The sequence below is a fragment of the Diabrotica virgifera genome, chromosome 1 (genome assembly GCF_917563875.1).
Source record: "Diabrotica virgifera virgifera chromosome 1, PGI_DIABVI_V3a".
Lineage (NCBI taxonomy): Eukaryota > Metazoa > Arthropoda > Insecta > Coleoptera > Chrysomelidae > Diabrotica > Diabrotica virgifera.
Window position 1 is genome coordinate 60,937,048 of NC_065443.1, and position 23,153 is coordinate 60,960,200.

At 33.6% G+C, this 23,153-nt stretch overlaps 1 protein-coding gene across 2 annotated transcripts in view; it reads left to right on the forward strand.

Annotated features, from left to right (window-relative positions):
• LOC114335022 (nucleoside diphosphate phosphatase ENTPD5) overlaps window positions 1-23,153 on the forward strand; it is a 63,455-nt gene that overhangs the window by 30,803 nt on the left and 9,499 nt on the right. For both annotated transcript variants that reach the window (XM_050656699.1, XM_050656705.1), the window contains exons 6-7: window positions 6,721-6,842; window positions 14,001-14,166. In XM_050656699.1, the coding sequence (XP_050512656.1) occupies window positions 6,721-6,842; window positions 14,001-14,166 (288 nt within the window). The remainder of the gene's footprint in view (window positions 1-6,720; window positions 6,843-14,000; window positions 14,167-23,153) is intronic.

Consider the following 23,153-nt stretch of genomic DNA (forward strand, 5'->3'; position numbering starts at 1 on the left):
GCCTCCTTTATTTTTTGCCTCTACCCTTGTTTATCTGTCGCTGCTCTTCTCCATACACGGACTTCTAAAAAGGCTTGTGCGTCGCTGTTTACTGTGTCTTCCCAGCGCTTTCTTGGCTTTCCAACCGGTCTCTTTCCCTGCATTGTAGCGTTCAGTGCTCTTTTTGGTAGCCTATCCTCTCCCATTCTTATCACATGTCCGGCCCATTGCAATCTTTGTATTCTAATGGAGTCTGACATGGGTGTTTCCTTATAAAGTTGATAAAGCTCGTTGTTGTATCGAATTCTGAAGATTCCGTTTTTCCTCACAGGTCCTAATATTCTCCTCAGTACTTTCCTTTCGAATGTGTCGAGTTTGTTTTTGGATGTTTCTTTCAGGACCTATGCTTCACTTCCATAGCATTCTGTTGGTCGAATTAAGGTTTTATAGATTCTCTTTTTTGTACTTCAGTTGACACTTTTAGACCGAAATATATGGGAGAGGGCAATATAAGCTCCATTTGCCTGCGGTATTCTCTTCCGTGTTTCCCCTTTTTCTCTTCTTCTGATCCGTCGGCATATATTTCTACTCCCAGTTATGTAAACTTTCCAACCGTTTCAATGTCATCTTCATGTGTAATGTTTTGTGGAACTATATTTCTTTTCGTCTGCATCATTATTTTTGTTTTTTTTTTCTGTGTTAATTTCCAGACCTAGCCTTTTCGTTTGCGTTTTTAACTCTGCTTATGTTTCCTGTGCTCCTGTTGATGTTCTACTACAAATATTAATATCACCAGCATAAGCGGCCAGTTGAACGGTTCTGTTGGTCAGTTGGTTTCCTCGTCCAGTTTGCATTTGCCCAACAACCGCATACTCCAGTGCCAGGTTAAACAATGTTGGGGCCAGCCTATCACCCTGCTTCAATCCCTGCGAGATTTGGAAAAATCTATCCGGTGGTTTTGTACTCTTACACATGCCTGAGTTTCATCCATTGTGGGTTTAATGAGTCTAATTAGCTTGTGTGGTATGCCAATTCAGCCAATATATAATATAGTCTGTTCCTTTTGACTGAGTCGTATGCCTGCTTGAAGTCTACAAACACGTTGTGAACATCAATGTCGTGTTCCCATGATTTGCTCAAGACCTGCTGGACTGTAAATATTTGATCCTTTGTCGGTCTTCCTCATCTGAAGCCCGTCTGATACTCTCCAATAATATTTTTGGCTAGTGGTTGGAGCCGTTGGTTTATAATATACTTACGTGAGGACTTTATGCTGTACGTAGTAGAGAAATTCCACGGTAGTTGTTGGACTTCAAACAGTTAAACAATGTTTAATTGTTTAAGTATACATTTTATTTATTTTTAATAAAAATTTCTTGTGCAACTATATTTCTATTAAATATTTTTTTTATTTAGCTAATGCCTCGACAACTAATGGCCATTGGCATGGTGATGGTACTGTATGGATTTTTCCAATTAGGTACCTAGTGTAATGTGTAGTGTGTGTGTTGAGTAAGTGTCTTGTTACTTTGCAAAGTCGACGTCATTGTCTTTGCAAAGAGACGCTAATTGTATCTGAACGTCTGCGGTCCCTCCGGTGAATTAATACATTCAAAAAAGGTATTATTATTAGGTACCTACTATTAAATGTTTGTTAGGGGTCCGAAAATTATGTAGTGCCTCAGGGTCCTGCCTACAATAATAATAAAACTGAGACGCGACCATGCGTGCTAATGCTAATGCTCCGTGCGTATGGATATTTAGTGATAATATGGAATTTACACGTTGTATAATAGTGAGAGTGCTTGTTGTTTTCGCGATTCATGATAAACAAAACAGTGTAGTGTGTGTAAAAAATGTATGGGGAAAGCCTCCCTTGCCTCCTCTGACGAGCCGCCACTGGTATAGAAGGCAACAAGTAACGTTTACAGCACAAATAAATCGGCTCAATAAACCTATTTTCAATCACAAAACAAAAGTACAGTGACCCCCTCTGTGGCTCAGTGGTAAGAGCGCCTACCTTTGGATCGAAAGCTCCGAAATGGGCGTGAGTTCGAATCTCACCAGGGTCAGAGATTTTTCGTTTATTATAAATTGATAAATGAAAATAGTTTCTGTCCTTGTGGGATCGGTACTCACCGGGGGTACTCACCGGGGGACCGCAGGCGTTCAGATACAATTAGCGTCTCTTTGCAAAGACAATGACGTCGACTTTGCAAAGTAACAAGACACTTACTCAACACACACACTACACATGACACTAGGTACCTAACAGCAAAAATTCAGTACCTACCATGCCAATGGCCATTAGTTGTCGAGGCATTAGCTAAATAAAACGAAAAAAGTACAGTGACTTAATTCCACTATTGCCCTTTATTCCTGCGGTTTGTCATGCTTTTTGACAAAATTTAACACATAGAAGTGAAGTCACAAACGATTACCACCAAGGAGATGAACACGATGGCCTCTAACAATTTTGAGCCTTGTCGTCTATAATTGTACTGAATTATTATAATATTATATTATTTGTCTCCATTAAAATAATAGTATAAAATAATAATAGTTTAACAAGTTTGTCTTGTTTATTTCGTAGGGACCTTAACATGCAATGTCACATTATTTAATTATTGTATTATAATAATTCATAAATCGTTTAAGTGTTGACAAATTTAAGAATTATCAATAAAAAATAATAGTAAAACTATGTTTTAAACACAGATAATCATAGTTTCTTTGAATTAAATAAGTATGTTATCGTTAGGTAGGAATCTATTTGATTACGATATCACTAAATACTCATTATCTATGATAAACTGCTATTAACAGCATATTTGTTTGACTGTACATGATTATTATCTATCTGAATAATTAGTTAGTATAACTATTATTTAGTTAGACTATTTGTAATCTGCTAACTCATTCAATTTTCAGTTCATAACGATGTTATCATTTTAAACAAATAACAGGAGAGAACAAATACTTATAGTACTTAGGTATTTATTTTTAGAAATAGTAAAATAAAATTACATAACGTTTTTAATAGATGTAAATATAAATTGTTAATATATATTTTGATATTTACATGGATGACCTCGGTTTAGCATTTAGCATTTTAAATAAAATAAATGAGGCATGGCTGAATGTTTATGTCGCAAGGTTACCGTAGCAACGTTTCCCAGAATTGTCAATTTTCTATTCGATATTTTATTGATGATGTATCTAGGTCTTCATTTGTTTTTATGATACACAAAAATACAAATATTGAAATTGAGAGTAAATGCTCTCTGCTAATTTCATTCGTGAATTTCCGTATACCACTTTGTCCAAAAAATAGGGGTAGGAAAATTGGGCAGGGTAGTATGGAACAAATTTAATTGTTGCCAAAATTGATTATAAAATTAAAAAAGTAATCCCTATAGTATGATATAACTAGACCCAAACCCAGACATCCAAAGTGAAAGTTATCCTGCAACACCAAATTGTTCTATACCGTCCACATAATGTCAGAAAAAAGTCACACCATTTTGAGTGTCGGGTTTGGGGGGGAGAGGGGGGAGAAATTGGTAAATTCGTAGTTTTTTGCGTTTTTCGTCAATATTTCTAAAACTATACGATTTAGCATAAACAAACTTCCATACGAAAATGTTCTACATTAAATTTTAAATAAAAAAGGCCCTATGCATAATCCTTCTAAAATGAACGGTTTCAAAGTTACGGAGGTATTATATTATAATTGGTCCAAATAAAGGCCTAACCCAGACATCCAAAGTAAAAGTTTTCCTCCAACACCAAATTGTTCTATATGGTCCACATATGGTTCAGTAAAAAGTAACAACATTTTGAGCGTCCAGTTTGGGGGGGAGATGGGGGAGAAGTCGGTAAATTAGTAGTTTTTTTAAGTTTTTCGTCAATATTTCTAAAACCATGCAGTTTAGCATGTACAACCTTCTATACAAAAATATTCTACATTAAATTTGAAATAAAAAAGGCCCTATGCATAATCCTTCTAAAATGGACGGTTCCAAAGTTACAGAGATAGTATATTATAATTGGTCCAAATAAAGGCCTAACCCAGACATCCAAAGTAAAAGTTTTCCTCCAAGACAAATGTCTTCTATATGGTCCACATATTGTTCAGTAAAAAGTTACACCAATTTGAGCGTCCGGTTTGGGGGGAGATGGGGGAGAAGTCGGTAAATTATAGTAGTTATTTTACGTTTTTCGTCAATATTTCTAAAACTATGCTTTAGCGTAAATTATTAAATTATGTTCTATACACAAATTTTCTACATAAAATTTAAAACAAAAAAGGTCCAATACATAATTGTTATAAAATCAACGGTTCCAGAGTTACGGAGGGTGAAAAGTGGAGGTTTGCCATACTTTTTATATTGTTTGGGAAATATATAATATTACTGATGAAAGAAATTTTTTTGTAAATAAAATTTGCTATTTCAGTGGCCGATGGTATGTTAGTGATGAGCCCTTGAAGAAAGGTCAACCTCACCACCCAAAATCATCATCAATTGTCCAAATAATATAAAAAGTATCGAAAACCTCCACTTTTCACACTCCGTAACTCTGGAACCGTTGATTTTATTACAATTATGTATAGGACCTTTTTTGTTTTAAATTTTATGTATAACATTTTTGTATAGAACATTGTTTGCGCTAAAGCATAGTTTTAGAACTATTGACGAAAAACGTAAAAAAACTACTAATTTACCGATTTACCCCCCATCTCGCCCCCCCCCCCCAAACCGGACGCTCAAAATGATGTAACTTTTTACTGAACAATATGTGGACTATATATTATAGAACAATTTGATGTTGGAGGAAAACTTTTACTTTGGATGTCTGAGTAAGCGTTTTTTTGGACCAATTACCTACCTCCGTAACTTTGGAACCATTCATTTTAGAAGGATTATGCATAGGACCTTTTTATTTCAAATTTAATGTAGAACATTTTTGTATAGAAGGCTGTTCATGCTAAACCGCATAGTTTTAGAAATATTGACGAAAAACATAAAAAACTACGAATTTACCGATTTCTCCCCCCAAACCCGACGCTCAAAATGGTGTGACTTTTTTCTGAACATTATGTGGACCATATAGAACAATTTGGTGTTGGAGGAAAACTTTCACTGTGGATGTCTGGGTTATGCCATTATTTGGATCAATTTTATCATACTACTAATAATAAACCAAAATTCTAGACAAAACGGAATAAAATGGGAAATGAATTGAGTGATGTTTGAAACTATACCAAAATCACAATAAAGATGCACTAGAAATAAACAAACCAAGACACGTTGAATGTTACGAGGAGCACTCCCGAGTCATGATTTACAATGTAGATAAAATTCAAATCTAGGTAAAATAACAATGCAATCTTTTGTATAAACATTCTGTAATCATCTGAATTCTTCACTTCAACTAACCGAGGCCACATTACGCAATCTTGTAATGATCGGCAGTTGTCCCTGAGCTAGAAAGTTTTTTGCCTTTGTTGTATTTGTCCCATGACAATTCAAAATTGCCAGTTAGCTAAAGAACGAGAAGAGGTAGAAGCAGATTGTGTAATGGTCGGCAGTTATCCCTGTACGAGAAAAGTTTTTACCTTTGTTGTATTTGTCCGATATCAACTCTAAATTGTAGGTTTATAAGGGATTTTTCCTTTATTCCAAGACGATGGACTAGCCAAATAGTCATGCAGGTAGAGGCCAATAAACAAAAGAAGAAGAAGACATACATAATTTATTAAAACTAGGTTTGAAAGAACGTCATACGTAGAATTATGACCGAAGTTAACTAGCTGACGTTTAAAGGTATAAAGGTGGAAACTATCCATAATGGTAATGTAAATTATAAGTTAATACCGACAAAATCCCACCTCCAGTAGTTGCATTTCTTTTTATCTTACATTTTAATACATTTTCCATCTTTTGAGCTATTTTGCCGGTTATTAGCGCGCTCATCACTGTATACGCTGTGAGCTCGTACGTAGAGGGGATATTTATAAATTCGTGAGCGCCTGTAGTGACAAGTCTGTAAACGGTTACCGGAAATTTGACATAAATGTCAAAGTGATTAATTTAAAATTAAAATTAAAATTAAAAACATTAATTATAAAAAATATTAGTTGATCAAAGCTGTGGTATATATTTTTACCTTAAATATACTAACGTTTTAAATACTGAATTTGCGTTTTTTAATGTTGTGCAATATGTAATTATAAATTAATCTTGGCGCCATCTACATGATAATTGTGAAAGTATCCGAAGTAAGAAATTAATATTTCATCAATAGAACGTCAAAATGATTAGCAAAATCTTAAAAAAATCTATTACAATTTAATTAATTTTTAGCGTTGTAAATATTAAGCGATAACAATTAAATAATAAATTTAAAAATTACCGGTGAAAGTTGAATTAGTAACCGCTAGGAGCGACACCAGGGAAGCTCAGAGCGTATAGTGAATTAAAAGACAATTTATGTTTCATTTCGATTCAGAGGCAAGGCACAATCTACAGACAGCGCTGTTTCTGTTATAAACTTCATCAGTGCAGATGCTTGCCCGCCTCAGAGAACTCGTTAACGGAGAATGGTTCTAATAAAGAAAGTTTCAGATTTAAATTAGTGTATATTATTATTTTTATTAATGTATTCCGTATCTGAGACTTTCCTATTTTCTTTTCTTTTATATAGATTGGTACTTATTTTGATAATTTTTGTTGACAGAAAGGTTAAGTGGAGATCCAGCCAATAGCGTCGCGGCCTTAGACTTGGGTGGCGGTTCAACTCAAGTTACCTTTGCAGCGATGACTCCAGCAAGTCTTAAAGAAAGCGACTATATTCAGCAGGTATGCAGATTTGATAAATGGTACAATAATTATTTTAATTAATTTGTATAATATCAAAAAATTTAACATAACTTTTTGGCCGAGTCACTACACTTGTGAGCAAAAAAATAGACTCAAAAGAAAATTAAGTTGAGTATATTTTTTACTACGCTTTTTGGCAAGTGTCTATTCACATATAATTATCTAAAAGTAGAAGTAAAATGTTGTGAACAGAAGTAATTTTTATTGTAATGGCACTAATATTTATTCGCTCCGTGCGTGACCATAGTGGGGATACACGAAACTATGCTAGCGCCCGTAGCGGCGAAATATAACAACTTTGGCGAATAATGATTAAATAAATTTTTTTCAATGGATATGTCGCTTACCTTATTATTGCCGTTTTGATTTTTATTATTTGTATTTATATTTTCATACTAGCTTTATTTCCTTCCCCGATCTGGTGGTATATTACTATCGTCATCTATTTCCATTTTGTGTTACACACACTACAAAATTAATAGTTCAATGTTAAAATCTATTGCTAATAAAGTAAGTTATCAATCGAAGTAACACAGAAAACGACAATAAATATCGCTCCCATACCACCAGATTGACAACAGGTGGAATACTTTCTTTGGTTACACCTCCTGAGATTTTCAAAATTTATAAATCATGCAGAATGCCGAGGAAATTAAGATGAGAGAAATTTAAATAATTCACAACTCATCTGCTCAGCGTGGTAAAAGTTATTATTTAAAATTCTCTCATCTTAATTTCCTCGACATCATGTTTGATTTATAAATTTTGAAAATCTCAGGAGGTATAACCAAATAAAGTATTCCACCTGTTGTCAATCTGGTGGTATGGGAGCGATATTTATTGTCGTTTTCTGTGCTACTTCGATTGATAACTTACTTTGTTTTTCGGTAGATGGCTCTAGTTGTCTAGTTCATCCGTGGCATTTCTTTCTTTGCAATTCGGAAAGGCCCAAAGTATGATACGTGGAGAGATCGGAGAGAAGAGGATATGGGACTGCTGATGAGGGGGAAAAGACCTCCGAAACCGGTATAGACTCTTCCTGCACTGTCCTATTTAACCAGAGTATTATGCAGCTGCTGCATTTTCGTGTTGCAAAGAAATTGAAAATGTTTATACATTTCTATTACTAATAATTCACACTGCCTAATTGCTTTCGATGTACACTTAATTAATGTTTTTTTTTTTTTTTTATTTTATTATCAGCATCAACCACTTTGGGTTATTAGCTGTACTGTCATTAATACATGGTTACTTAAATCTAATAACATTTTGACTATTACATAAGTTCACATTTAGGTAACAATATAATTTACAAATTAAGAATTATAAAATGTTAACAGTGGTTATAGTTTGCTTAAAACATTAATGTCTTTCAAATAATTAAACAAATGTGTAAGCTTACAGTGTGATCCTAAGACTGCTTTTATATTGAGAGGTATGGAGTGTTTTTGTCTTTCATTAAGATATTTAGGACACTCTATTAATATATGTGTTACATTGATGTCGCAATTACACAGGTCACAAATAGGGCGATTTGACTTAGAGATTAGGTAGCTGTGAGTAAGTCTGCTATGCCCTATGCGTAAACGATTTAGCTTCACAAACAGCTGGCGATTTAGGTCTATCTCACACCAAGGTTCAATTGAGGGCTTTATTGTGTGTAGAGATGATTGTGAAAGATTCCATTCGTTTTCCCATTTGTTTAACACTTTTTCTTTAAGGAATGGTTTGTAATCGGAAACAGGCACTAAGTTCACTAACACTGAAGACGCACTGTGTATTGCTTCTCTGGCATGGAAATCTGCTTTTTCGTTTCCTTGAAGTCCAATGTGTGATGGAACCCATATAAAGCTTACTTGCTGCATCGTGTTCTTCAGTAAATGTAATTGTTCTTTTATTAAAATACTTATAGGATTACTTGTATATAACTGTTCTATCGTATGTAATGCACTGAGTGAGTCGGTAATTATGACAGATTTTGGAATTTTTTGAGTACGAATGTGAATGAGGGCTTGCAGAATTGAATATAGTTCTCCAGAGTAAATACTGCAAGTGGAAGATAATTTAAATTGTAATATAGTGTTTGAATCTACAACTGCCGATCCCACACCATCAGCAGTCTTAGATGAATCTGTATAAATATAACAATGATCTGGGAAAGAAGCAAGTATGTTGAGAAAAGATTGATTAATTGTTGCATGGGGGGTATCAAGCTTATTGTATTTAGAGAGAGTTAGATCACATATTGCAGGAGGAAAGGTCCAGGGCGGAGGAGTAACTGTATTTGTCTGATTAAAAAATTTTGGGAATTGAATATTATTGAGAGAGAGATATTTTCTGATTCTCTCGTAAAAGGGAGGGTTAGTTCTTTTTTTATTTACATAAGTTTCTTTGAAACGTTCTGCAATAGTGTGGTGGAAAGTGGGATGCGATTCTATTGCATATATGGATGATGCGTAGACTAATGACAAGTACATTCTTCGGAAATTTAAAGGTGGTTCTCCGGTTAAACATTGTAAACTATTAATGGGGCTAGTACAGAATGCTCCTGTGGCTATTCTTAATGCTGTATTTTGTATGACTTCTAGTTGAGCAAGAAGTGTCTTCTTTGCAGATGAGTATACAATTGATCCATAATCGAGTCTGGATCGTACTAGAGATTTGTAAATAAGAATCAAACTTTTACAATCTGAACCCCAATTACGATTGCACAGTGTACGCATTAAATTGAGACCAGATTGACAGGATTGTTTAATGTGCATAATGTGGTACTTCCAAGATAGCTTTTTATCAAAGATCATTCCTAGAAATTTTAAGTGTTCCACATAAGTTAAGTTGTTTCCATATAACTGAAGATCTGGAGTTGTAGACTGCCGTTTTTTTGAAAATAAAATACATTTAGTTTTGGTTGTAGAGAATTGCAATCCTACAGCTTTCGACCAGTTTTCAAGGTGATTTAATGCACATTGTAAATTTTTCTGTATAGAAAGAATATTTTTTCCTCTTGAATATAAGACTAAATCGTCAGCGTATAATCTCGCTTTAACATGTTGTGGAAAGTTTTCTAAGATTTTGTTTATTGCTACTAAGAATAGTGTTGAACTAATAACAGATCCTTGAGGTGTTCCATTTGTTTGGTCTTTAGTGCTGGATAGTGTACCATTTATCTTAACCTTAAATTGTCTCTTACTAAGAAAATTTTGAATGAAATATAGCATGTTACCTTTGACGCCCCACTGACTTAGTGTGTTAAGAATGTCGTATCTCCAAGCCATGTCAAACGCTTTTGTTATATCGAAAAAAACCGCAAGACATTCCTGTCCAATTGCAAACGATTCATTTATCTCGGATTCTAGGTCAATTAAATTATCTAAAGTGGATCTGTTCCTGCGAAAGCCGCTTTGTTCATTGATTATTAATTTATTATTTTCCAAAAACCACCTTAGTCTATTATTCACCATTTTTTCCAAGATTTTACACATTGTGTTGGTAAGCGAAATTGGCCTATAGGATTCGGGATCAGTTCGTGGTTTATTTGGTTTTAGTAATGGAACTATTATCGCCTGCGTCCATTTTGTGGGAAACTCATTATTAGTCCAAATTCTGTTGTATAGGTTAAGAAGATATTGTTTTCCATTATCTGGTAGATTTTGTAAGAAACTAACAGGAATATCGTCTGGTCCTGGCGCCGATTTTTTGCTGGTACTTAAAGAGTGATTAAGCTCTTCCATGGTAAATGCTATATTAAGAGGATTATCTTCAATGCAATTAAAATCTATTAATTTATTTTCCGAAATCATCTTGGTATTGATAAATTCTTTAGAAAAGTTGTTATTGCTGGAGTTCATTTCAAATTGTTTTGCTAATAAATCTGCTATTTCGTTATTAGATGTTACTATCTGTTTGTTATTGCATAGAAATGGAATCTTTTTATAGGTATTACTTCCAGATATTTTTCTAACTTTTTCCCATACGGTGCTTATAGGCATAGTGGAATTAATAGAGGACATAAATTCTTGCCAAGATTTTTTTCTGTTCTTTTTAGTTATATATCTAGCTTGAGCCCGTAACTTCTTATATTCTATAGTATTTTCAAGTGTTTTGTGACGTTTCAATTTGTTAAAGGATTTTTTATATTTCTTTATTATATCAGTACACTCTGCGTTCCACCATGGTAATGAATTTCTTTTATGTAGAGTTTGTGTTTTACCTATATGATTTTCACCGGCAAGATGGATTAATGATATAAACGAATTCAAAAGTTCATCTATATGATGATTTTCGGTGACTTCTTTTAAGCTATGGCAGTTCTGTTGAATATACTTTTTGAATAAATACCAATCGGCATTCTTTAGATTCCATTTTGGAATTGGGGTTGTATTAGTATCTTCATAATTACTGTTAAAAGAGACTTTAATAGGATAATGATCACTTCCAAATAAAAACGGAATTACATCCCATGAAAACTTTGCTGACAGTAGAGGATCACATAATGACAGGTCGATAGCTGATGAAGTACCTGTATGAATATTATATCTTGTTGATTGTCCATCATTCAGTACGTTTAGGTTTTTTGAGGTAATTATGTTTTCTAAAATTTTGCCCTTGGAATTTATTCCAAGAGATCCCCATATTGGATTATGGCTGTTAAAATCACCAACGATTATTCTGGGAGTGGGAATCTGATCTAATACATCTGAAATATCTGCTTCTGTGATAGTTAAGTCAGGTGGAATATAAATATTACAGATATTCATTTTTTGTGGAAAGGACACTGATACTCCTACTACTTCTAAATTACTATTGATTACTAATGCTTCTGATTCATATTTTTTGTTAACATACGTAACAACTCCTCCACTAGCGATATTTGCGTTTTCTCGGTTTTTATGGAAACAAGAATAATTCTTCATGTCATAACTATGATATCCTTTAAAGTTTGTTTCTTGTAAACATATTATTGATGGTGAGATTATTGAACATAAATGTTTAAGCATTTCTAAACGGGGATAAAACCCGTTAACATTCCATTGTAGTATCGGTTCGAAGATTTTAGTTTATTTCTGGAGCTGAATTTGTCGAACAATCACTATCTTGATAAGCGGGATCGTCTAGCATTTTTTCGATTTTGTTTATTAATTTAGTGCATTTAGTTTTCATGCTTTTTTCTGTAAAATATGGCTTAATTGTTGTTAACATGTAAATAAAGTTGGGTATATCCGTTGTGTATGTCTGTAATAAACTAATGGGATCAGTCGAGCTAGTATAATTTTCAAAAAAGTCAAGTGTTTGTTCATATGTTAAGTTAAAATTATTTGACGTATCGTGAAATACTGTTTTTGTTGGCATCATTATTTCCTGAATTGATCTGGTAGATTCAGTTTGCTTTTTTTGTTTCTTTTTGGTTTGTGTTGGTACTTTAAATTCTTTATTTAATTCTTCAGTGGGAGATGGAGTAGTATTAATTTCCGAAATTGTTCTCTTATTGGTCGTTGACTGATCCTTAGATATACAATTAGTTTCCATAATTAATACGGGGGGCATTAAATTAGTATCTGTTTGTTGGTTAAGTGAAGGTTCGGCACTAGAATTACTGACTGGATGATTTGGTTCCATTTCTAGGGGTGATGGAATAGACTTGGGGGATTCTTGTGGTTGTTGTTGTATTGGTTGTTGTTGTATTGGTTGTTGTTGTATTGGTTGTGGTTGTATTGGTTGTTGTTGTATTGGTTGTTGTTGTTGTATTGGTTGTTGTTGTATTGGTTGTTGTTGCATTGGTTGTTGTTGTATTGGTTGTTGTTGTATTGGTTGTTGTTGTATTGGTTGTTGCGGTTGGTGTTGGATATGAGAGGAATCATTTTGTTGATTATGATTTGAACAATTTGCTGCAACGTGACCTGTGTTCTTACAGATAAAACATGAAGGTTTATCTAAACTTAAATATATGCGATACGAAGTTTGATCATATGTCATTAAGAAAGAAGAGGGAAGGTCTATATCTACAAGTGGTTGAATATAAGTTTGTCTTCTAAAACTGAGGACGTGTTGAAATTCTGGAAGTTGACTACCGATTCTAAGGAAGGTTAAAGGTGACATTAATTTAAGACCAAATTTGGTTAACTCATTCTCTATTAGAATATGTGGAATAGAAGGGCAAACACCCGATAGTAACAGTCTTTCGTTTGGAGTTATCAATTTTCGTGCTTTTAGATTTTCGCCTTTAATTGTTATTTCTGCTGGACCGGACATAAATTTTTCCACCAGGGATTCGCTGGAGAGATAAATACATATTCTGTTATTTGATAGCCTTGATGAAAATAAAATATTCCGTGGATGAACAACTTCACCAAGTGCTATTAAGTACTCTTCTATTTTAGTATCAGGTAGCGAATTAAATAAAATTGCTTGTAGCTTTGAAGGAAATTGAATTGAAGAAGCATTGTTAAGCACAGTTGAATATGAGGTTTTGTTTTGAGGTTGTTGATGATCTTCAGTCATGATTGTTGACAAATTAGTTAGGTCGGATCTGGTATCATTTGGTATACTCATTAGTAATTATAAACCAGTTTCAGAACCAGAACTAGTTCCGAGAACTGGCCTTTCGGCCGTCACTTAACCTTACAAACGGTATGCTTTGTAATGTTTTGAATAAATAAATAATAAAAACTCACTGGTTTATTCCGTAAGGTAACTGCACTATATACTATTACTTTTTGCTTATTTTCAAGTTTATTTGGATATAAACTACTTGAAAAAAGATGATTTTTTGGGACTGAAATGTAAACACAGTTTGTGTTCTTAATTAATGTTGATAATACCGACAACTAAACTATAACGAAAAAGTGAAGAAAAATCCTTAAAATTAATATTTTCTTCAGAGAACTTCTAAATATCCGCTTTTTAATTTGACGTCTATAGCTTCAACCGCAATGTATCTCGCCAGTCATCATTCTGTAGATGTCTATCCGCGATGGCTTGTCTGATGTCATCATGCCATGTCTTTCTCGGGCGTCCTCTTCTTCTGTGAAATATGAAAAATATCCTGTACACTTATTTTGTGGAAATAGAGCTATGATAATATAAACAAAGTGTTGATGTATTTAAGTTTCACATATTTTATTTTACTGTTTATAACAGGTGGCGTCACCAAGGGGTTCGATTCCAGTCTATACAAACAGTTTTGCTGGCTTAGGACTTATGGCAGCCAGACATGCCATGATTACGATAAATCAACCAGATACTATGAATGTGACCAGCGAATGTGTAAATCCTATAATAAAGAAGAAAAAATTCCTTTATCACGGTAAGCAATTATATTATAGTAATAAATACTGTATTTATTCGAGTAATTTGTGCCGACGTGTAATGTACAGCTGGTTCCTAAAAAAACTGATACGACTCTTAGTAAGATTTGATCATTTTGAGCAGTGTATGATTGCTCTGACATTATATTATATTTATTATGACAGACAAATAATAAAATAAACAAACAAACTGCCATTTTTTGAGGTTGAACCAACGAACTGTCAACACTGATGGAATCGCCATGAAATGAATTTAATGGCGCCAGGATGAGATCGAAGATAATCAGGTAAAGGAGGGATGATAATCGCCATCTGTCGTAAACAAACAAATTGACAGTGCTATGGTTTGTTTTTAAACCAAGAGGACTGATTCAAATTTACCACGTTGTAATGCTTGTTTGTCATTGATCCAACCACAGGCAACTTTACTCCACTGTTATAAAATTTTGACACTAATGACATTTATCAAATTTTGACAGTTTTGGCATTTCATAGGTTAATTAAGTTATATCGATGATTTTTTGTGTTTTCTGTGTTATTCCTTTAACTTTTAGATTTTTAGTTTGCTTTTATATAAAAAGCAGTTGTTTTTAGAATTCTTTAGCGACTTATTAATATAATATAATATTCATGGAGTATCGTTGAGGACCGACATGATCAACCAAAAAAGAAGATGTATTTGGTTATTTTTCTAGTGACTTTCTTGGGTGTGAATCTGTCTTTTTAGTTTACTCCTCTTGGTTAAAAAATAAACTATAGTCAGGTACGTCAGGGTTGCCAGATTGGGGTATTTTCCCACAATTTTGGGGTAATTTGAAAGCGTATAGGGGAACTTCTCTAAGCAGAAATGGTTGGGAGATTTTTTGGAGTGAAAATTATGGAAGATTTTAAGGGGTCATGGGAAATTAAACTTGCGAATGTACACATAGAAATATGTATACTATACTCTCATATAATCGAAGAAGATAGGACCTATGAATTATTTCCAGGGCCCTCTGTTGATAAGTAGTATAATTTTTGTTTACTGTTCTCTACATTTGACTACTAATTTATTGATATGGGGCAAAAATTTAAATTTGGGTGATTTGAGGGAATTTCAGTTTCTAAGTGGGGGATTTATAAAATCACATCTGACAACACTGGTTGTAGTTGTAGCAAATTTTATCTGACAAATTCTCTGTCTCTCTAGGACCTCTCTCTTGTATGTTGGCACCAATCTCGCTTCACTGTTTGAATGGGACGGAGCCATTCCATCAGTGTTGACAGTTCGTTGGGTTGAACAGAATAGGTTATCTGGCAAATTTTAAGATTTGGCAGTGACAGTGACAGCATGTAAATAATAAGTATTTATCCTTCTAACGGCCGGTTTCACAAAGTAAAGTTAACTTGTGGTTAAGAAATAACCTCAAAATTACCCCAAAATATGCGTTTCAGTTTCATAATTGTTACCCTTCTGGGTATACCCATAAGGGTAACCCACTCCAACCTCTGGTTAAAAATTCTGTGAGTTAACCATACTTCGCCGTTGACCTGAAACTAAAACGCATATTTTGACGTAACTTCTGGTTATCTCTTAACCACAAGTTAACTTTACTTTGTGAAACCGGCCGTAAATACACTGCTCAATTTTCTACAAAATACGCTTTAAGAGTCGTATCAGTTTTTTTTGGAACCAGCTGTACATATGCACCATAAGTTTTACATTCCTATAAATAACAAAAATAAACAAATTGCGAGACATGTATTTTCGAAACTAAAGACGAGCATATTCGTTCATAGTCCGTTCTTTAACGGTAAAATATTGCAAAACCTCTAAATTTTAAAGAACCGCTTGGATTGACATGAAATTTGGCATACACATAGCTAACAAGTCAAAGAAAAAAAGTGATATTGTTCCGATATGTGCTTTTGCCCTGGGGGTGGTTTTCACCCCCTCTTGGGGGTGAAAAAATATTCGTCCAAAAAAATCAGGAAATGGATAAACTGGCTAATTTTAAGTAACTTTTGTTCTATAGAGTTTTTTCACTAAGTCAATACTTTTCGAGTTATTTAGCAGTGAATATGTTCATTTTTTCAACAAAATAACCACGCTTTTAGACGGTTTTTCGCAAATAACTCAAATAGTAAGTATTTTGTCGAAAAAACATTCTTAGCAAAAGTATATCCTGTAAAAAATTTAAAAAAATGGTGTATATATCACGTCTCTACACCTAGTAGAAGCAGAGTTATAGCTAATTAAAAATAGGTTCATATTCGTCAAATTCGAAATGGAATACTTTAACGTGAAATAACCAAAAATGAAGCACATTTCGGGGAAAACTCATTACAACTTATTTAAAGTGTTTAAAAAAAAGCTTCATTTTTGTTTTATAAAAAAAAATTCTAGCATCAAAATTAAACAAGTTACGCTCAAAATAAAGTTAGTCCCTTTTGGTTTTGGTAAAAAAACCGAGAAAATCACCCCCTAATTAGTATCTTAAATGAACTTAATCGTTACGACTTCACAAGTTTCTTGACTCGTGTATGTATTGTTTATATTATATGATCTGCAAGTTTCATCGGTTCGAAGTCCTTATTATTGAAAGGGCTGTAGTTAAAAGGGGTTGAACGAGTCACTGATCACGAATGTATTCAAATTTAGAAACACCAAATCTCAATCAGTTTTTGTCTAACAGAAAAACAAAAAAATACATGATATTCAGAAAAGCAAATCTGACTTTTTTTGTTTTTCGAGATTTTTGGTATCTCTAACAATTTTTAAGTTATTTTGAAAAAAAGCATGTTTTTCAAAATTTAAATTTTTAAAAATTTTACTTTGAAACCAATTTTTTTCAAAAATAAGTACTTTAAATCGATGAAACTTACAGATCATATAAACACAACATAAGTAAAATAATTTGTGGAGCGGTAACGATTAATTTGCTTTAAGTTGCTAATTAGGGGGTCGTCTTCCCGATTTTTTTTGCAAAAACAAAAGGGACCAACTTTATTTTGAGCGTAACTTGCTTAAATTCAATGCTAGTGACGTGGTACTAAGTCTGGTGGCTGAGCTATTGTGCCCTAAGTGCGGGATGTATAATAATATACCATTTTCACTTTATAAATATATTTGAACTTCACAGTGTTCGTTAAACAATTAAACAACAGTATATATGTAAACAATAACTAAGGTATTATTGCTTCATCGTGACTACTCGATTGATCTGAATATCTTGTCACTTCTTTGGTTCGTTTATATACAACAATAAATCATAAGGTCAATACCGGTCAATGCCGAAACATATTTACATTACTATAAACTATACTTATAATATTTTATTCAATGCTAAGAGTTAACGTACCATGTTACATCATCCCCTTTTAGAGAGGAGGGCTTATACCGTCAGGTATAAGTCCTCAACTATATTATCATCCTAACTTAACAGAAATCCTATTTTTATCCAAAATATAGCAATAAAATATTTATATTATTCCTTATTCTAATAAATTGGTACCTATTTTATAAGCAGATTAAATCTTGTTTACAAATTAAATATATTTTAGTCCTTCTTTCACACTAATTCACTTCTTGTATGAATATAGCCTATTCTTATGAACTTCCTTTATTTTGACTATTGAGTTTCTTTGTATTGCTTGGCGTGGGAAATCATCCTCAATTTTTAATAAGGAAATATCTGTTCCTGTATCCAGTATAAATGTGTGTATTTTATTCGATATTTTTGTGTAAATTTCTACAAAGTTAGAGAGTGTTAAGTCAAAGTTGTAAATATAATGGCTACTTTCTTTTGTGAGACGGTTGGGATTGACCCTAACCCTATTTCCATTCAAAACCCCAACTGCGTTTCCTCAGGCGAATTTTCGCTTGTACTCTCGCTTTCGCAAGTTCTAATATTGGCATTATTTGCTCTGTTAAAATTTGATCTACTGTTTCCCCTATTATAATATTCCTGATTTCTCCTATATCTTGGGTCTCCTCTATATCTAGTACCGTTGTTATTTCGCCATTCTCCTTGCTGTCTCTCATAATTGTTTCTATTCAAATTTCTGTCCTGACCTCTACTACTGTTTCCTCTAAAGTTGGTCTTATAGTTCAGCACCCTATTCTGCTGCTCATCTGACGTGTCTATTGACAAAAATTTTGTCAACGCCTCCTGTGGTGTGTCAAACTTCCCTGCTTCCATTATTATCCTTACCCTTTCCGAACTTGCATTTCGCGTCAATGTATTGACTGTTGCTTCTGCCGCGTATTTTCTAACCAGGTCTCCGGGCATTCCTTCCGCTATATACGCTGTTTTCAGTTGTTCTACCAATTCTTCTATTTCTGTAGCGTATGTTGTCGCGTCCCTATGGGCTTGTTTCTTCCTATTCAGCTTGGCTATTACCAATTTAGGACTATCTCCTTTTATATTTTTCTTTAATGTGTCTATAATTTTCTCGATGGAATCCTCTGTCGTGATTAGACTTCTCGCTTTTCCAATAAGCCTTTATTTTACCAGTGTTATTGATGTATTTTCGTGCCCTTCTTGTATCGATTTTACGAATTCTAATGCATCCACGAATGCTTGCAGCTTCCCGATTTCTCCATCGAATTTTCTGGGCAACACCCTACTCGATGTACTTAGAAAGTCGTTCATATTTAAGGCCATGTTTTCCTCAGTTTCGCTGTCGTCCTGTGCTTCCACTATATCTTTTTTTATATGTTGTGTAATCGTCTCGGGAACTATTATCCTTGAGTCTAGAGCTTGGAAAGTTCTAATAACCTTATCCCTGATTTTGCAGAAATAATTACTACAAATACTTAGTACGCTGAGCGTCGTTAAGGATTCCTTCGTTTTTGTTTACCAGTGCAATAAACTCGTTATATGTAGTGATTAGGTTGCTGATTATGTCCAATCGTACTTCTATATTTTTGGGTATTGCTTTTTTCAATGCTCTTTTACTCTGTTTATCACTTTCTTTTAACAGGCTATCTAATTTATTTTCAAAAGTTTCCCAATTAGCCGACATTTAAAGTAAATCTAATCATTGCTCATTATATTAAAAAAATATTATGTTATATTAAGTTAAATCATTAGTAAAATGTCATGTCAATGAATATTAAAGAATATTATATTTTAGAATCCCTATAAAATAATGTCAATACCTTAAACTCGGTCCATCATGATAATAAAAATTTGAAAATAATAATAAAAGTTCGATAAAGGAAGTATAAAAATAGGATAAATTCTTATCTTGTCTCTTTACACCTGGATTGCTTCTTTGGATTGTCCTCTTAAAGTTTCTCCCCTGTGTCGACTTTGGTTCGTTTCTCTATTGGATTGGTTTTACTTCCCATTTCTAGTTTATAACAACTATTTTCTGCGTACTTTCCTTCGGGTCCAAAAGGCTGGAGCTTAGCATGCTTTTCCAATTAGGCAGATCGCCATGACGTGGTACTAAGTCTGGTGGCTGAGCTATTGTGCCCTAAGTGCGGGATGTATAATAATATACCATTTTCACTTTATAAATATATTTGAACTTCACAGTGTTCGTTAAACAATTAAACAACAGTATATATGTAAACAATAACTAAGGTATTATTGCTTCATCGTGACTACTCGATTGATCTGAATGTCTCTTCACTTCTTTGGTTCGTTTATATACAACAATAAATCATAAGGTCAATACCGGTCAATGCCGAAACATATTTACATTACTATAAACTATACTTATAATATTTTATTCAATGCTAAGGGTTAACGTACCATGTTACACTAGAAACTTTTTGTAAAAACAGAAATAAATCTTTTTTTAAACACTTTAAAAAAGTTATAATGGGTTTTTCCCAAAAAGTGCTTAATTTTTTGAATATTTCACGTTGAAATATTCTATTTGAAATTTGGTGAACATGAATATATTTTTAATTGGCTATAACTCTGGTTCTACTAGATCCAGAGACCTAACGTGTAAACCATTTTTTTACTTTTTTATAGTCTATATTTTTGCTGAGAACGTTTTTTTGGACAAAATACTTACTTTTTGAGTTATTTGCGAAAAACCGTCTAAAAATGTGGTTATTTTGTTGAAAAATGAACATATTCACTCGCAAATAACTCGAAGTGTTGACTTGGCGAAAAAGCTCTATAGAACAAAAGTTACTTAAAATTTGTCAGTTTACCCATTTCCGGACTTATTTTGGACATACATTTTTTCACCCCCAAGAGGGGGTGAAAGTCACCCCCAGGGCAAAAGCACACATCGGCACAACATCACTTTTTTTCTTTGACATGCAAGCTATACGTATGCCAAATTTCATGTCAATCCAAGCGGTTCTTTAAAATTTAGAGCAAAAACCGCGAAAGAATGGACTATCAGTGCATGACTGACGCGACACCTGACATTTTTGGGCGACCACAATTTGAAATTAAGCATATGGTAAATACTTTCTTTAACGATACTTTTCCAATTTATGTCTAAAATGGATGTAGTATTAAGAACTGGGTTTCTAAAAATTCATCACAATTTATCTTTTCAACTCCAAACGGAACAAAAAGGGAAAATTTTATTCTAGTTTTTAAACTAAGAGGAGTAATTCAAATTTACCGCGCTGTAATGCTTGTTTGTAATTGGTGCTACCGCAGGCAAGTTTACTGCACTAAATTATGCAATTTTGACACTATTAACATTTATGAACTTTTGATATTATTGACTTTTAAATTTCTTAGGTTAATTTATAATGTCGGCAATTTTTTGTGTTTTCTGAGTTATTTCTTTAATTTTTAGATTTTTAGTCTGCATTTATATAAAAAAAAACTTTTGTGTTTAAACTCTTAGCGAATTGTTATTAGTCGTATAATTTGTCCGATACCGATTACTGGATTATCGTCGAAGGTCGACATGGATAAACCAAAAAAGAAGATGAATCTGGTGATTTTTATAGTGACAGTATTTGTATTTGGTGTGAATCTGTTGTAGCGATACGCTTTAATTACTATTTTTGCTAATTTTATTTTCTTAATTCTTAATAACTTTTCTCAAAACGAAACAACATTAGTCATTTAAAATTCACATGTAATATACAAACCATATGCCAACAAGGGCCATTGATTTCGAGAAACGAAAATGTATCCCTAAACAGATTGTATAAAATTAATGTTTTTTTCAAGGCAACACTAATTGATTACGATGCCAGATTGCCACACTCTTCATGTCAACTTCTTAAAATACAAAAAGGTTCTCATCTTTTAAAAGGCAGATGCAGTAATTTACGGCCTTTCTGGCCATTATCGCAAAACCGCAAACCAGTTGACATGATAGTTGGTGGTCCGGCGAGTCAGTCTACACAGCATGCGAACGATTCAGACACACCCTCGCTGTCGCTAACAATACCCTTTCGAGATATAAGCAAAACACCACGCTTGTTTACAAAAATCAATAAATATATTACTGTTCGTTGTTACACTTATTTTTAATTAATTCCGTCAACACACACCACCGGAATACTGTCTTCAGATTCACACCTTTCCTACAGGAAGGTTTATTGCCGCTAGTTTAAATATTTTCTCTTATTTATTTGTCATTATTGGAGATCTATAGAAATTACGCTTACTTTTTTGGCTATTATTAGCACAATTAAATACTTACATAACATTTATTTACCATTTTTGATAAAATTTGTTATACAAACAATGACACTGACATTACAAAGAATCGTTAAAATTGTCATATTTCGCCGCTACTCACGCTGGCATCGTTTCATGTACCACCACCATGGTCACGCACGAAGCGAATATCGAATGGAAGGAAACAAATGTTTTTTTTTTGCTAAGTTTGAGACACCCTGTAGAAATGATAAGGTACAATGGTGTGTACAATCGTATCGTAGTCTTATGTTTTGTGAACATTTTAATTTTTCATCTAAATAACAAAAAATAGACGTTTGTATTATTTAAAATTTTTTTAACTGAAACAATACTAAATTAACAATAAAAAATAGAAGTAGTTAACAAAACTTTAAAAACAGAAAGAAATATATCGTAAACTAATATCGCGTGTTCTCCCTCTAATTCTAATAACAGCTTTACATCGCCTAGACATGCTGGTTTATGGAGTTTCAAATAGCAAGAAATATAATCTATATTTATATATCTTGCAGGGAAGGAAGAAAAGGCTGAAAAGCTTCATTGTCTATCGACAATATCCCATAAGTGATCTTCTTCTTCTTCTTCAAGTAACGTGCCCAAATTTTATGCGTGGGTACCTTCGATGATAATTTGCGGATATCGTTCTCGATCTTGTGCGGCATGTAATAGTTGATCTGCTGATAAGCCAGTCCATTGTCGAAGGTTTCGGAACCATGAATATTTCTTCCTACCAATTCCTCTTTTTCCGTCGATTTTTCCCTTGAGTATTAACTGCAGCATCCTGTATCTGCTACCTCTCATTATATGCCCGAGATATTCAAGTTTTCTCTTTTTAATCATCTTGATTAAGTCACCTTCGCCTTGACCTACTCTGTTTGAAATGCGTTGAACCCTTTATCACCTAAGTGATCAATAGAATTCATTTCGGGACCGTGAGTGGGCCAATTCAATATCTAAATATTTACCTCACTTAAATATTGAGTGACGACACTAAATCCGTTCTTGTTGACAACGAAATTTCACCCCAAAACATCGCAGAACCTCCATTAAACAATGTTGTCTCTTTTATGTTGCGCTATGCACACCGCCCACCTGGTCGACAAATAACTCTTAGTACCCTTTCAGACTAAAGCCTTAGTTTCCTCGAAAGCGCCACCGACAAACTTCGACCGTAACACTGCGATGAATGACGTCAGATTACGGTGAAAAATTAAAGGTTCTTCACTGCGGCAATGAAATGTGCAAACTCAGCAAGCGGTGGCTTCCAACGCATCCTTGGAAACCACTGCTATTATTTTGCGTGGTACAGTTTTTTATGACGTCATTCATCGCAGTGTTACGGTCGCAGTTTGTCGGTGCCGCTT